The following is a 17127-nucleotide window of genomic DNA, read 5'->3' on the forward strand; positions in this document are numbered from 1 at the left end:
TCGGCTGTTAGCTCTGCCCCTCCCTCCTCCCCGGGGTTGCGTTCCAGGCTGTTGCCTCCCCCCCCCCACATACACAATTCCTTGCCAAGGTTGTGTTCCAGAGTTTGCACATGTGGCAGCGATATTAATTGCAGCTTTCGGCCTGTTTGATGAATTAGATGCAGAGAGCTTGAAACCGCAGCCACAAAAGGGGGTCACGTCTCTCTCTCTCTCTCTCTCTCACACACACACACACACACACACACAGGGACAGTGTGACCGTCATAAATTGGAGTCAGTTTGCCCAAGCATTGATCACGTGACCCTGGGGAGGCTGCAACAGCTGTAAGTGTGACAAATGGGTCACGAGTGCCGTCGTAACAGTTGCTAAACGAAGCGTCCTAAGTTAATAATAATAAACTTGGAAGGGAGCCTTGGAGGTCATCTAGTCCAACCCCCTGCTTGGGCAGGATTAACTGTCTCCTTGGGGCAGGGTATACAAGCCGAGGATGGACTCCGTGAGCTTCTGCTGCTTCTTGTGGCCGTGAGTTCCAGAAGGTTGACTGGCTGCTGAAAATCCCGCTCTTTTTCCTCATAGTTTTTTTTTGGGGGGGGGTGTCTCTTTGCTGCTGGCGGGGGGCAGCGTGGAGGGTCTCCATCAGCTTCTTCCTGCCTTTCTCTGTAATTCGGAGTTCCTCCTTGCACATCTTTCTTTTCTGCTGCTCTGGCATCGTGCAAGACGGGCCCTGGAGCTGCTCCCCGCCTCCTCCTCGACTGACAGGCCTCCCCTCCTGAGGGCAACAGGCCGGTTCTGCTTCAGCGCCCGCCTGTGTGGAGAGGTGTCACACATCACAAATTGCAGGCTTTTTTAGTGAGCTCTCCCTTCCTTCACAATTCCTCTTTTGCCCTCTTCCACTAGTTTCCTTCCTTCTTTCCCTCCCTCCCTCCTTCCTTCTTTCCTTGGATCCTTCCCTCTCTCCCTCCCACCTTCCTTCCTTCCCTCCCTCCCTCTCTCCCTCTTTTTCTTTCTTCCTTCCTCCCCTTCCTCCTTCCCTCCCACCCTCCTTCCTTCTTTCCTTTGATCCCTCCCTCCCACCTTCCTTCCCTCCCTTCCTCTTTTTCTTCCTTCCTTCTTTTCCTTCCTCTCTTCCTCCCTCCCTCCCTCCTTTTCTTCCTTCCTTCCTCCCTCCTCCCCTTCCTCCCTCCCTCCTTCCTTCCTCCTTCCCTTCCTCCCTCCCTCCCTTCCCTTCTTTCCTTTGATCCTTCCCTCCCTCCCTCCCACTTCCTTTCCCTCCCTCCCTTCTTTTTCTTCCTTCCTTCCTCTCTTCCTCCCTCCCTCCTTCCCTCCCTCCCTTCCCTTCTTTCCTTTGATCCTTCCCTCCCTCTCACCTTTCTTCCCTCCCTCCCTCCTTTTTCTTCCTCCCTCCCTCCCTCCCTCCTTCCTTCCCTCACTCCCTCCCTCCCTCCGTCCCTCCCTCCTTCCTTCCTCCTTCCCTCCCTCCCTTCCCTTCTTTCCTTTGATCCTTCCCTCCCTCCCTCCCTCCCTCCCACCTTCCTTCCCTCCCTCTCACCTTCCTTCCCTTCCTCTTTTTCTTCCTTTCCTCTTCCTCGCTCCCTCCCTTCATCCCTCCCCCTTCCCTTCCCCCCTTTCTCCTTCCTTCCTTCTCTCCCTCCCTCCCTCCTCCCTTCCTTCCTTACTTCCCTCCCTGGCTTTCTCTTTTTCTTCCTTCCTTTCCTTCCTTCCTCTTCCTCGCTCCCTCCTTTCCTCCCTCCTTCCCTTCTCCCTCGCTCCCTTCTTCCTTTTCTTCCTTCCTCCCTCCCTCCCTCCCACCTCCTTCCTTCCTTCTTCCCTTCCTCCCCTCCCTCCCTCCCTGGTTAAAATGTTTCATAATGACCAGACCCTCCAGGGACCCCAGGGCAGGGGAAATGGACCTCTAAACCACTTTTGGGCAGATTGTCAATGGAGATCCTCAATTATCCAGGTCAAGGTTGTTCCAAGGGTGCTTTTCCAGCGGGCAACTGGGCTTTCTTGTTTTTTTCAATCCATCAATCAAAAATAAATAAATAAATAAATAAAAATGTGGCTAAGCTTGAAATGTCATGTCACTCCTGTTATGCATCTGTGCTGAATGGACGCAAAATGGACAAACGGAAACCTTTCATAACCTTGAGATTTATCCTTGCAAACGTGATAGCCTCCCCCCCCCCGAAAGCTTAAATATCTTTAATTTTAAAAATCAGAAGCTCAGGGTCTGCTTCCCCCCCCCCCCCGTCTCTTAGAGAAAATATTATTTCCTACTCTTTCCAATTCAGGCAGGGCGCCAGTTTCAATATGCCTTTTTAAAGGGTTCCCCCCCCCCGCGCTGCTGCTAGCATTTCTCCCTGAATGAAAAGAAAAGAAATTAACACAGTGAATAATTAATAATAATAATAATAATAATAATAATAATAATAATAATAATAATAATAATAATAATAATAAAAGTTGGAAGGGACCTTGGAGGTCATCTAGTCCAACCCCCTGCTCAGGCAGGAAACCCTATACCATTTTGGACAAATGACTGTCCAGTCTCTTCTTTAAAACCTCCAGTGTTGGAGCATTCACTGCTTCTAGAGGGAGGTAGTTCCACTGATTAATTGTTCTTACTGTCAGGAAGTTTCTCCTTAATTCCAGGTTGTTTCTCTCCTTGATGAGTTTCCATCCGTTGCTTCTTGTCCTGCCTTCAGGTACTTTGGAAAATAGCTTGACTCCCTCTTCTTTAGCCTCCAGTCCCCTGATCATCTTTGTTGCTCTTCTCTGCACTCTTTCCAGAGTCTCAACATCTTTTTTCCTTCATGGGGACCAAAACTGGATGCAGGATTCCAAGTGTGGCATTACCAACGTAATAATAATAATGTGAATAATGTGAATGCTAAGTGATTGCCTCTTTTCATCTCCGTCTGGAAGCCGGTTTTTCCACCCTTACACACCCAGACGGACAACATTTGCAGACGGCAAAAGATGCCATGATTTGCCAGACTTTTAGGCCGCCTGGTTTTTCACCCTTGGGGAGGGAGAGACGGGGGATCTGGCTATGGTGCCCTTGGTTTTCTTTTTTGGTGAACTGTGGTGAGTTAAGAGTTCAACCCGTCCTGCAAAAATCGGGCAGGGTCTGTACAAGGTGACCCTTGATTTACAGCCATCTGTTTAGTGACCGTACAGAATTACAACCGCGTTGAAAAAAAGGTTGATCCCTGGGATCACGGGATCGAAATTCAGATGCTTGGCGACTGACTCATATTTATGACCGTTGTTGTGCTCTATTGTGGTCGTAAGCCGAGGACAGCCTGTACTGTATGCTTGGAGTACTGGCCCGCAGTGATAGGCCTTGTTGGTAAAATGAGGACCCGGATTGTTGGGGGCAAATAGGCTGTCTCTGTAAACTGCTTAGAGAGGGACTGTAAAGCACTGTGAAGCGGGACATAAGTCCTAAGTGCTATTGTTATCTTCCTTCCTTCCTTCCTTCCTTCCTTCCTTCCTTCCTTCCTTCCTTCCTTCCTTCCGTGGTGATGCAGTGGTTAGAATGCAGTATTGCAGGCTAACTCTGCCCACAGCCAGCAGTTCGATTGTGACCAGCTCAAGGTGGACTCAGCCTTCCGTCCTTCCGAGGTCGGTAAAATGAGGACCCAGATTGTTGGGGGCAAATATGCTGACTCTGTAAACCGCTTAGAGAGGGCTATAAAGCACTGTGAAGTGGTATATAAGTCTAAATCAGTGGTTCTCAACCTTTTTAATGCCGCGACCCCCAACCGGTCGTAAGTCGAGGACTACTCAACTGGTGCAGCCCCGTTTGCGGACTGGGACTTTTGGCGGGCTCAGCAGGGCAGAGACAGCCTGGACACTTCCTATTGGCTTTGGAAAGCCAATAGAATTAGACTCTATTCAAGAGAGTCTATTCTATTGGCTTTCAAAAGCCAATAGAATAAAAGGGAGTAGCACAGCTAAGGAAAAGGGGGGGAAAATGGCGGACTGCGTTGTTTGGCGACCCCCGTGAAATGTTTGTTCGTCCCCAAATGGGGTCCCGACCCACAGGTTGAGAACCACTGGTCTAAGTGCAATTGCTATTCCTTCCTTCCTTCCTTCCTTCCTTCCTTCCTTCCTTCCTTCCTTCCTTCCTTCCTTCCTTCCTTCCTTCCTTCCTTCCTTCCTTCCTTCCTTCCTTCCTTCCGTGGTGGCACAGTGGTTAGAATGCAGCAATTGCAGGCTAACTCTGCCCACAGCCAGGGGTTCGATCCTGACCAGTTCAAGGTTGACTCAGCTTTCCGTCCTTTTAAAGTTGGTAAAATGAGGACCCAGATTGTTTTGGGGGGGGCAAATATGCTGACCCTATAAACCGCTTAAAGTGGGCTGTAAAGCCCTGTGAAGCGGTATATAAGTCTAAGTGCTATTATTTTCCTTCCTCCCTCCCTCCCTCCCTCCCTCCCTCCCTCCCTTCCTTCCTTCCTTCCTTCCTTCCTTCCTTCCTTCCGTGGTGGCACAGTGGTTAAAATGCAGTAACTGTGGGCTAACTCTGCCCATAGCCAACAGTTTGATCCTGACCAGCTGAAGGTTGACTCAGCCTTCCGTCTTTCTGAAGTCAGTAAAATGAGGACCCAGATTGTTGGGTGGGGGGGGCAAATATGTTGACTCTGTAAACTGCTTAGAGAGGGCTGTAAAGCCCCGCGAAGCGGTATATAAGTCTAAGGGCTATGGCTATTGTTTCGTCCGTCATTAACGAACCTTGAAACCAGCTTCCTTCCATGAACCTTTTTGATCAGAACCGGAGTTCACCTGTCAATTAACACGGAAGTGGCACCCTCCCTGAGGATGGTTTGGAAGTTTGGTCTCCCACCTGGCGGAGGGAGTCACGCTCCCACCTCCCTCTTTGCAAAATGCCACCCTCCTCTTAGGAACGTCACACACTCTTTTCATCCTTCGGATGTAATTACAGGGAAGAGAAGAATGCGTTAGGACAGAGGGGAGGAGAGTAGCCGATCTGGTTGTTGGCATAGAAATCTAACCGGTGTAAAAAAAAAAATAAAGAAAAGTCTTAATTCGTCAGATGAAACCGTTTGGCGATGAAGTGGGAAGGCTGTGGAAGTAACGTGTGAGTCACGGAATTAAGTTGTCATGTCAGCATCTCTACAACTCAACAACACTCAAGAGATTATAGTCCCAGGCAGAGATCAAAAAAAGGAGGGATAAATTGGTTTGCAAACTCCGGTTTAAATGTCTTGACACCCTCTCAGAATGCCCGTTAAAACAGCGGTTCTCAACCTGTGGGTCAGGACCCCATTTGGGGTCGAACGACCATTTCAAGGGGGTCGCCAAACAACGCAGTCCGCCATTTTTTTCCCCCTTTTCCTTAGCTGTGCTACTCCCTTTTATTCTATGGGCTTTTGAAAGCCAATAGAACAGACTCTGTTGAATAGAGTCTAATTCTATTGGCTTTCAAAAGCCAATAGGAATTGTCCAGGCTGTCTCTGCCCTGCTGAGCCCGCCAAAAGTCCCATTCTGCAAACGGTGCTGCACCAGTTGAGTAGTCCTCGACTTACAACTGGTTGGGGGTCGCGGCATTAAAAAGGTTGAGAACCACTGCGTTAAAAGGAGAGGCGGTGTGTGGGTGTGTGTACAAATGGCTGAAAATCAGAAGCAACTTTCTTTTTTTTTGGCGGGAGGCAAAACCGTTGTAAAATGAGTTCACGTGACTGCGGGGCGTTGCAAATGGCCGTTCAGTGTGGCTGTATTGCCGAGCGTCTGAAATGCAGTCCTGTACAGCAGAGGTCCCCAATCGGTGGGCTGTGGTCCAGGCCATGGCCTATTGACCATCTCTCACCGGCGCTAGCCAAGCCACATGCCGTGTGCCAGCACCAGCAGCCCCATTTTCGGGGTAGGCATGCTCATGGCCCCGTTCGCACGCACGGCGCCTCGTTTCCGTGTGCGCGCATGCGCGCGTCAAGATGCCTGCCCTTCTCTTTCCCACCGGGCCCACAATCTAGAAAGGTTGGAGACCCCTTGATATACAGAATAAAGAATAAAAGAGTTGGAAGTGACCTTGGAGGTCATCTAGTCCAACCCCCTGCTTGGGCAGGAGACCCTAGACCAGGGGTAGGCAACCCTGGCTCTTTTATGACTCGCAGACTTCAACTCCCAGAATTCCTGGGCCAGCATGGGGGAACTATGGCCCCTTCATGACTTGTGGACCAACTCCCAGAATTCCTGAGCCAACATGGGGGAACTATGGCTCCTTCATGATTTATGGACTTTAACTCCCAGAATTACTCAGCCAACATGGGGGAACTATGGCCCCTTCATGATTTGTGGACTTTAACTCCCAGAATTACTCAGCTAACATGGGGGAACTATGGCCCCTTCATGACTTGGGGACTTCAACTCCCAGAATTCCTGAGCCAGCATGGGGGACCTATGGCTCCTTCATGACTCATGGACTTCAACTCCCAGAATTCCTCAGCCAACATGGGGGAACTATGGCCCCTTTATGACTTGTGGACTTCAACTCCCAGAATTACTCAGCCAACATGGGGGAACTATGGCTCCTTCATGACTCATGGACTTCAACTCCCAGAATTACTCAGCCAACATGGGGGAACTATGGCCTCTTCATGACTTGTGGACTTCAACTCCCAGAATTCCTCAGCCAGCACGGGGAAACTATGGCCCCTTCATGTCTTATGGACTTCAACTCCCAGATTTCCTCAGCCAACATGGGGGAACTATGGCTCCTTCATGATTTGTGGACTTCAGCTCCCAGAATTCCTGAGCCAGCATGGCTCAGCTTGGAAACCTCTCCCTTTCTCCTCAGCATGGCTGGCTCAGGAATTCTGGGAGTTGAAGTCCACGAGTCATAAAAGAGCCAAGGTTGCCTACTCCTGGCTTAGTGGGTCGCATCGGACTAACAATATTTCTCAGTCAGCCCAAGCTTGGTGGTCCTCAGATGCCTACCCCGTCCTAGATAATTTCAGACAAATGGCTCTCTCTTCTTTAAAACTTCCAGTGTTGGAGCACCCACAACTTATGGAGACAGGTTGTTCCACTGGTTAATTGTTCTCATTGTCAGGAAGTTTCTCCTTAGTTCCAGGTTGCTTCTCTCCTTGATGAGTTTCCACCCGTTGCTTCTTGTCCTGCCTTCATGCGCTTTGGAGAACAGCTTGACTCCCTCTTCTTTGGGGCAACCCCTGAGACATTTGAAGGCTGCTATCATGTCACCCCACATCCTTCTTTTCATTCAACTAGACAAACCCAATGCCTTCATATGGTTCAGCCTCCAGTCCCCTCATCATCTTTGTTGCTCTTCTCTGCACTCTTTCTAGACAGATGTCCCCAACCTTTTGGGCACCAGGGACCAGTTCCGTGGAGAGAGGTTTTTCTGCGGCCCGGAGGATGCGTGGTTTTGTGTGCTGCCTGCATCCTGCCGATGGGGCTTTGCTTATTTGCGCGGACCAGTTGCTGGCATGTGTTGACCCGGTACTGGTCCACAAATTGGGGCTTGGGGACCCCAGTTCTAGAGTCTCAGCATCTTTTTTACATCGTGGTGACCAAAACTGGACACAGCATTCCCAGTGTGGCCTTACCAAGGCCTTGTAAAGTGGTATTAACACTTCATGTGATCTTGATTCTCTCCCTCTGTTAATGTGGTCCAGGATTGTGTTGGCTTTTTTTGGCAGCTGTTCATTTTCAAGAATAAAAGGATGTCAGTCCGATCTCCCACACCTCCCCCTTTTCTCCATGCTTGCTTGCTTGGTTTACGTGATTGATTGATAGGGCAGCTTCCTGTGGGCAGGATGGGCTCATTTTATGACCTGAATCAATCACATTAAATAGCACAGTGTCAGAAAACATTTCGGGAGAAGAAAATGGTATCCTCCTCCTGAACGTGGCTTGGATAGAAGATGGATGGAAATATCTTTAATAATAATAATAAAAGTTGGAAGGGACCTTGGAGGTCATCTAGTCCAACCACCTGCTCAGGTAGGAAACCCTCTACCCCAGTGGTTCTCAACCTGTGGGTCGGGACCCCATTTGGGGTCGAACGACCATTTCACGGGGGTCGCCAAACAACGCAGTCCGCCATTTTTCCCCCCTTTTCCTTAGCTGTGCTACTCCCTTTTATTCTATTGGCTTTTGAAAGCCGATAGAATAGACTCTCTTGAATAGAGTCTAATTCTATTGGCTTTCAAAAGCCAATAGGAATTGTCCAGGCTGTCTCTGTCCTGCTGAGCCTGCCAAAAGTCCCATTCTGCAAACGGTGCTGCACCAGTTGAGTAGTCCTCGACTTACGACCGGTTGGGGGTCGCGGCATAAAAAGGTTGAGAACCACTGTTTTAGAGAATCGTCATTGAGGCCACTTGGAGCTTTATCTACTGTATGGTTATACAACACGGTCCTTTCAACAGTTCCAAGAAGGCTCCACACCCATTTGCACCACTCAGATGACCCTGAGGACACAGATAAACCTCCAGGTGGCTTCAACGACTCTCCAAAAGGATGCAAATGACCAGCTGTCTGCAAGGAGCATAAATCCTTCCATCTTCCACCATCCAGTCAGAGCTTGAAGAAGCTTCTTGGATGTCTATGGAGATTCTCTGTCATCCAGGTCATGGTTGTCCCAAAGGTGTTTTTTTCAAGAGGCAACTGGACTTTCTTGTTTTGCTTTGAAGATGTTTCGCTTCTCGTCCAAGAAGCTTCTTTGTCTCTGTCTGGATGGAGGGGAGTGGAAGGATTTATACTCCTTGCAGAAAAACTGGTCATTTGCATCCTTTTAGAGCAGACGTGTCAAACACAAGATCCAGGGGCCGGATGCGGCCCGCGAAGTGGCTTCATGTGGCCCGCAAAGCCATCCTGGAAACAATGAGGGAACGGCCCCCTCTGCCTTGGCCCTGGCCCAGGCCGGCCAGGAGCTAGTGTACAATTTTGTGGTGGCCATCTATGCTGCAACGCGTTCAGTCTTAGCTCCACAAGGCCGTCCGGAAACAGCGAGGAACCAGCCCCTGCCGCGTCGGCCCTGCCCCCTGGGTGCATGCTGGGGAGGGGTCCCCCTTTGTGAGGAATGAAGAAATGGACCATGCCTTGGCGCTTGCCCCGGTCCCACCCCCTTCTGCCAGAGACCCCCAGATCTGTCCCACTCCTGCCCAGGCCCCCACAGGCACCCTTGACGCAAATGATGTAGAACTGGCCATGTCCACCCAGTAGGCCACACCCACTCCATCCACGCCCACCCAGTAGGCCACACCCACCCTGGCCACACTCACCCAGCCCCCCCCCGAGGGCAACCGCAATGCTGATGCGGCCCTCAATGAAATTGAGTTTTGACACCCGTTTTAGAGAGTCGTTGAGGCCACTTGGAAGTTTGTCTGTGTCCTCCGTTTGAACGGATACAGGGCAGAAAACATCCCACAGTGTTTCTCAACCTTGACAATTTTAAGGCATGTGGACTTCAACTCCCAGAATTCCACAGCCAGTCCATACCATTTGCACAGGTGACTCTGAGGACACAGGTAAACCTCCAAGTGGCCTCAACGACCCTTTTAAAAGAAGGCAAATGACCAGTTGTCTGCAAGGAGTATAAATCCTTCCATTCCTCGCCATCCAGTCAAAGCTGAAAAAGCACCTTTGGAACAAAGCAGAGGCTGGATTTCTGCACCAATTTCACTTCGGAGACGATAGGAGTGACCGAAAGGGCACAGAGCTGGCAAATTTATTAGCTCGTAAAACTGCCCGCTGTTACATTTGGAGCAAGAATTATGTTTCCTTGAGTCAAAGCTCGCAGCGAATAAATGCTGGCTCTGGGGTTTGCGATGCTAACACATATCTTTCAGTTCCCATTAATTTTATCCTTCTCCCCCCCCTTAATAAAGACAGAGGCCTCTGTAATACTGTTGGAGACAGGAGACGTGAAATTTTGAAAAAGACATACGGTAGCTGGGGTGAGCAGGCAGGTTCATGGTAGCTGGCCAACAGCAGAGATCTCTGAGACGGAAGGGAAAAACATGTATTCAGTTCTATAGTCCTTGTTTTTCTCTTTTTTAAAAAAATAAAATTTTAGAATAGAATAACAAGAGTTGAAAGTTTCCTTGGAGGTCTTCTACCCTACCCTACCCTACTCTACCCTACCCTATTCCATTCCATATTCTACTCTATTCTACTCTATTCTACTAACTTATTCCATCCATCCCATCCCATCCCATCCTTATTCTATTCTATTCTACTCTATATTTTATTCCATCCTGTAATTCTATTCTATTCTATTCTATTCTATTCTATTCTATTCTATTCTATTCTATTCTATTCTATTCTATTCTATTCTATATTCTATTCCATTTTTTCTATTCTATTCTATTCTATTCTATTCTATTCTACTCTATTCTATTCTATATTTTCTATTCTATTCCATTCCATTCCATATTTTCTATTCTATTCCATTTCATATTTTCTATTCTATTCTATTCTATTCTATTCTATTCTATATTCTATTCCATATTTTCTATTCTATTCTATTCCATTCCATATTTTCTATTCTATTCTATTCCATTTCATATTTTCTATTCTATTCTATTCTATTCTATTCTATTCTATTCTATTCTATTCTATTCTATTCTATTCTATTCTATTCTCTATTCTCTATTCTCTATTCTCTATTCTCTATTCTCTATTCTCTATTCCCTGTTCTGTTCTGTTCTGTTCTGTTCCATAAAAGAGAGAAACAAGGGCAGTAGAACTCAATACATTTTTTTCCTTCCATCTCAGAGGTCCCTGCTGTTGGCCAGCTACGAACAAGCCATCAACAATTTTTAATGAAAAGTTTGTAAAAAGCAAAGTCAATGGGGGAAGCTGGATTCACTTAACAACCGCGTTACTATCTGAACAACTGCAGTGATTTGCTTATCAGCTGTGGCAGGAAAGGCTGTAAAATGGGGCCAAAGTCACTTAAGAACTGTCTCGCTTAGCAACAGAAACTTTGGGCTCAATTGTGGTCATAGGTTGAGGACTATCTATCTATCTATCTATCTATCTATCATCTATCTCTATTATTATTATTATTATTATTATTATTATTATTATTATTATTATTATTATTATTATTATTATTATTATTATTATTCATCGCACAGTCATCCAGATGTTCAGACTGGATATGGCATTTTTGTGTACCTATCGAGTCCTTACCCAGGACCTGGGATAGGCAGAAATGGATGTTTGACGGTATCACAGATCTCGTGGCAGGATGGAAGCAGTTCCTAGCAAGGCCGCCTTTTGCAATTGACTAATAGCAAATTTGTCAATGCCAATTATGGTGTTCAAGCGGTGCTCCAGTTGTTTTGGGGTTGCACCCCAGGCGCGTATTACTATTGGTACTATCTTTGCTTGCTTTTGCCACAGTCTTTCTATTTCTATTTGTAGGTCTTTGTATTTTGTTATCTTCTCCAGCTCTTTCTCGTCTATTCTGCTATCTCCAGGCACTGCCACGTCCACTATCCAGACTTTTTTGTCTTTCTTATCAACAATTGTTAAGTCCGGGGTGTTAAGTTGCAGGTGTCTGTTTGAATTCTGAAGTCCCAGAGCAGTTTAATTTTATCATTTTCTATGACTTTCTCTATTTTATGATCCCACCAGTTCTTGCTTACAGGCAAATGATATTTCTTGCAGATCTTCCAGTGCACCATTGTTGCTACTTTGTCATGGCACTGCTTGTAGTCAGTCTGGGTGATCTTCTTTCAGCAGCTTACCAAGTGGTCCACTTTTTCTTCAGCTTCTTTGCATAGGCGGCACTTACTGTCTGTTGCTGTCTTCTCAATTTTGACTTTGTATGCATTTGTCCTTAAGGCTTGGTCTTGTGCAGCCAGAATTAGTCCCTTGGCCTCTTTCTTCAATTTTCCTGCTCTCAGCCATTGCCAGGTCTTGTTATTATCTGCTTTCCCAGCTATTTTTTTCACGTATTGGCCATGTAGTGCTTTGTCTTCCCATGCCTCTATTCTGTTCTTCATTTGGTCTTTCTTGTAGGCCAGTTTGGTCTCTCCAGTAGTTAGTAAGCCTTCCTGATATACTAATTTCAGTGCATCTTCATCATTGTTCTTCAGATATTCTTCCAAAGCCATTTTTTCTTCTTCAACCATCTGATGTACTTGTAGCATTCCACGCCCACCTATTTGCCTTGGTAGATAAAGTCTATCAATGTCACTGCGTGGATGAAGGGCATGATTCATTATCATTATTTTTCTGGTCTGCCTATCCATTGCTTTTAGTTCTGCTTGAGTCCAGTCCACTATTTCAGCTGTGTATCTAATGACTGGAATTGCCCAGGTGTTGATTGCCTTTATGGTATTTCCTCCATTGAGTTTGGACTTTAAGACCTTCTTCACTCTCTTGATTTATTCACCTCTAATCTTTTTCTTGACTTCAGTGTGCTTGATGTTGTCAGCTTGAAGGATACCCAAGTATTTGTAGTAATCTTCCTCATCCAGACTCTTAATGTTATTTTCGTGGGGCATCTTGATTCCTTCAGTTTTCACTACTTTTCCTTGTTTGATGGTACGTGTGGCACATTTGTCCGAGCCAAACTCCATTGCAATATCTTGGCTATATATACGGACAGTGTTGATCAGCGATTCCATTTCAGATGATGTTTTTCCATACAGCTTCAGATTATCCATGTAAAGGAGGTGGGATAGTCTGGCAGATGTTTTTGATGTTTGATAGACATGTCCTGAGTTATTCAGTATTGTTGACAGAGGAAACAGTACAATGGCAAATAGTAATGGTGATAATGAATCTCCTTGAAATATTCCTCTCTTGATATTAACCTCTCCCAGTCTCTCACCATTGACCTGCAATAATAATAATAATAATTAATCATTGCACAGTCAGCCAGATGTTCAGACTGGATTTGGCATTTTGTATTATTATTATGGATCATTGCACAGTCAGCCAGATGTTCAGACTGGATTTGGCATTTTGTATTATTATTATTATGGATCATTGCACAGTCAGCCAGATGTTCAGACTGGATTTGGCATTTTGTCTACCTATCGAGTCATTACGATGATGATGATGATGATGTCAATGGGGAAGCCAATTCACTTAACAGTCATGTTACTAACTTAACAGCTACAAGGATTCACTTAACAACTGTGGCAAGGAAGGTCGTAAAATGAGACAAACTGACTTAACAACTGTCTCACTTGGCCACAAAAACTGTCAATGGGGAAGCCAATTCACTTAACAGCCATGTTACTAACTTAACAGCTACAAGGATTCACTTAACAACTGTGGCAAGGAAGGTCGTAAAATGAGACAAACTGACTTAACAACTGTCTCACTTGGCCACAAAAACTGTCAATGGGGAAGCCAATTCACTTAACAGCCATGTTACTAACTTAACAGCTACAAGGATTCACTTAACAACTGTGGCAAGGAAGGTCGTAAAATGAGACAAACTGACTTAACAACTGTCTCACTTGGCCACAAAAACTGTCGGCTCAATGGTGGTCGTACGTCGAGGACTGTCTGTACATTTTCTTAGTTCTACATCGAGATGCTGGAGATTGAAGTTGAACAATCTTTTGAATCGAAGTAGATTTAATGCAAAGCATTCAAACCTTTCACCAGATCTTCCTGCCTTTTGTGCGCCCCTGAACTATACTGTAATCAATTTGTCTCTCTTTTGTGTGTGTGTGTTTGTGTCTTCACAGTGGGAACGCCTCTGGTTCTTATTCCTCACTTTTTCTTTCTTCCTGACCCTGGTCTGGTTCTACTTTTGGTGGGAAGTTCACAACGACTACAATGAAATCAACTGGTAAGTCCAAAAAACAGTAACAACAAGCCCATAAACCTTAGCATGCAGTGCCCCTTTCCCCAATCAGATGCCCTCCAGATGTGGACGCCTGGAAAGGAGGATGGGAGTTGAAACCCACCAGGGTATCTGTTGAGAGCGTGCCTGAAGAAGTTGGATAAATATTAATAAAAAGAAGGGAATATTTTGTAGCTCAGTTTGCACTGTGGGGTGCCTGGTGCTCTCTGAGCTGGGTGGTTTTCTTGCAGACGTTTCATGACCCAGCTAGGGAACACCATCAGTTGTAGAAGGGAGGGGGGGCTTTGTGGGGGGGGGAGGAGGAGGAGGAGGAGGAGGAGGAGGAAGGACTGTGGGGTCCCTGGTGCTCTCTGAGCTTGGTGGTTTTCTTTCTTTCTTTTTTTTATTTTACAAATTTTATTTATAATACCGTTAAAAACAAACAAACATTGGATTTAACGTGACATTCCAGTATATTCATTCTTATCAGATTATTCCACTTTTTCCAATTAATTCTTCCTCTCTACGTATACATCTATGTTTTATGTACAATACTTGTTCTAAAACAACATATATTTCTATCTTGACATTCACCTTTCATCCCGACCGTCCTCTTCAAATTCCTCCAGCGGTAAAATTTATCCCAGGTTTCGTAATAAACTGATCCACATTTGTCTTTTAATATCATTGTCAGCCTGTCCATTTCCGCAGATGCTAATATTTTATGTATTAACTCTTCCTCTGTGGGAATTTCCGTGCTCTTCCATTTTGGCGCTAAAGCAAGCCTAGCTGCAGTCAGGATGTGTAGCAGCAGGTAGATTGTTCAGCTTGGTGGTTTTCTTGCAGACGTTTCATGACCCAACTAGGTAACACCATCAGTGCTGGAAAGGAGAGGGGTTTGCAGGGAGGAGGAGGAGGAGGAGGAGGAGGAGGAGGAGGAGGAGGAGGGGGGGGAGGAGGACTGTGGGGTCTTTGGTGCTCTCTTGGTTATTTTCTTGCGGACGTTTTATGACCCAACTAGGGAACATCACCAGTACTAAAAGTGCTAATTTGCTGAAGCACTAAATAACAACTCAGTCAATGAACCACCAGCTCAGACAAACAACCAAACAATAAACAATAGCCTAATCAAGGGACTGCCAAGAACACTCCCACCAACACTGGCAGGGCAAGCCATTTGTATGTAAAAGTAAGAGCAAGCCCCCCTCCCTTCTAACACTGATGATATTACCTAGTTAGGTAATGAAAAGTTTGCAAGAAAACAACCAAGATCAGACCACCAAGGACCCCACAGTCATTCTCCTCCTCCTCTTCCTCCTCCTCCTCCTCCTCCAAACCCCCCTCCCTTCTAGCACTGATGGTGTTACCTAGCTGGGTCATGAAATGTCTGCAAGAAAACAACCAAGCTCAGAGAGCACCAAGGACCCCACAGTCCTCCTCCTCTTCTTCTTCCTCCTCCTCCTCCTCCTCCTCCCACAAACCCCCCTCCCTTCTAGCACTGATGGTGTTACCTAGCTGGGTCATGAAATGTCTGCAAGAAAACCACCCAGCTCAGAGAGCACCAAGGACCCCACAGTAATCAAAAGACTTGCTCAGCAGATCTGGGTTGCATTCATAAAAAAGCTCAAATATATGCAAGCCCTAGGAAGAGTGTGCAAAGTTTTCTTTCTCCAGGGATTTGAGTCAAGAGAAACAGCATTTAAATTGTACCTACAGCGGGTGCTGAGTCTCCTTTCCTTAAACCTATTCCCATTCGGACTACCGCAGCACCACTTGTACAGGGCCAACCCTTGAAGAGTGTTTGGGAAACGTCCCGGGTGTTTTTCCAGTCCTGCCTATGTTGACATTGTCGGCTATTTTGGGGCAAGTTGTGTTGGCTGTCCTTTTGCTCTGGGGCACAATTCAAGGTGACAGTTGAGCGTGTAACTACGCAGTCACAAATTCCACCGGAAGGAATGTGCAAATTCGGAATTTCAGGAGCACAAACACGAAAGGCTTTTCATTACTTTGTTTTAATTATATAAAAAAAAAAATTGTTTTTTTTTTTTACTGAAACGCATTCAAGTCCAATCAGCCTTCTGCGTTCCCCAGTCAGAAAGATCTGCTAAACAGACTCCCTGACGTGTCGGTAAAAAAAAACAAAATACGGGGTTAAACATTCTCTACAAACAGCAGGGATGACGTTTTGAAACAAAAAAAAAAAAGCCAAAAAAACAAGCTTAGCTGGAGGAAATGCCCCTGCGAAAAGCTTCCATCAAATAATTAGGGTGTCAGAGGAAAGAAAACAGAGTAATTTGCATTTTTAATGAAACGTTCTGAAAGGAACTTGTGTTTGTGCCGCTGTAAATTACTGTCTGGTTCTAGGTGTGGTGCATCTGTCAGTTTCAAATGCCTTTCGTGAGGTTTGAAAGATTTTTTTTTTTTTTAATTTGCTCATCCAAGGACAGGGGTAGGCAACCTTGGCCCTTTTATGACTTGTGGACTTCAACTCCCAGAATTCCTGAGCCAGCACAGGGGGAACTATGGCCCCTTCATGTCTTATGGACTTCAACTCCCAGAAGTCCTCAACCAGCACAGGGGAACTATGGCCCCTTCATGACATGTGGACTTCAACTCCCAGAATTCCTCAGCCAGCACGGGGGAACTATAGCCTCTTCATGTCTTATGGACTTCAACTCCCAGAATTCCTCAGCCAGCACGGGGGGAACTATGGCCCCTTCATGTCTGGTGGACTTCAACTCCCAGAATTCCTCAGCCAATATGGGGGAACTAAGGCCCCTTTATGATGTGGGGACTTCAACTCCCAGAATTCCTGAGCCAGCCATGCTGAGGGGAAAGGGAGAAGTTTCCAAGCTGAGCCATGCTGGCTCAGGAATTCTGGGAGTTGAAGTCCATAAGTCATAAAAGAGCCAAGGTTGCCTACCCCTGTCCTAGGAAGAGAGAATTTGGATCTGTAGTGAGAAATGCCAGTATAGGTACTCCATTCATTTAGTGACCGTTTGAAATTACAACTGCACTGACAAAAGTGGTTTAAGATACTTTTCACACTTACCGTCCCCACAAGTCACGTAATCAAAATTTAGTCACTTGGCAACTGCCTCATATTTACGACGGTTGCAGTGTCCCTTTTGCCATCTTCTGACAAGCAAAGTCAATGAGGGAAGCCAGATTTACTTAACAACCATGTTACTAACTTAACAACTGCAGTGGTTCACTTAACAACGGAGGCAAGAAAGGTCACAAAATGGGGCAAAATTCATTTAACAACTGTCTCGCTTAGTGACGGAAATTTTGGGCACAGTGGTGGCCGTAAGTCAAGGACTAC

The 17127-nt window shown here is 46.2% G+C and overlaps 1 protein-coding gene across 6 annotated transcripts in view; it reads left to right on the forward strand.

The window, feature by feature from the left end:
- GDPD5 (glycerophosphodiester phosphodiesterase domain containing 5) overlaps positions 1 to 17127 on the forward strand; it is a 130013-nt gene that overhangs the window by 65814 nt on the left and 47072 nt on the right. For all 6 annotated transcript variants that reach the window (XM_039318831.1, XM_039318827.1, XM_039318826.1 and 3 more), the window contains one exon: positions 13705 to 13808. In XM_039318831.1, coding sequence (XP_039174765.1) covers positions 13705 to 13808 — 104 coding nt within the window. The remainder of the gene's footprint in view (positions 1 to 13704; positions 13809 to 17127) is intronic.

Source organism: Crotalus tigris, unplaced genomic scaffold, assembly GCF_016545835.1.
Source record: "Crotalus tigris isolate CLP2741 ecotype Arizona unplaced genomic scaffold, ASM1654583v1 scf7180000021573.356075, whole genome shotgun sequence".
Classification (NCBI taxonomy): domain Eukaryota; kingdom Metazoa; phylum Chordata; class Lepidosauria; order Squamata; family Viperidae; genus Crotalus; species Crotalus tigris.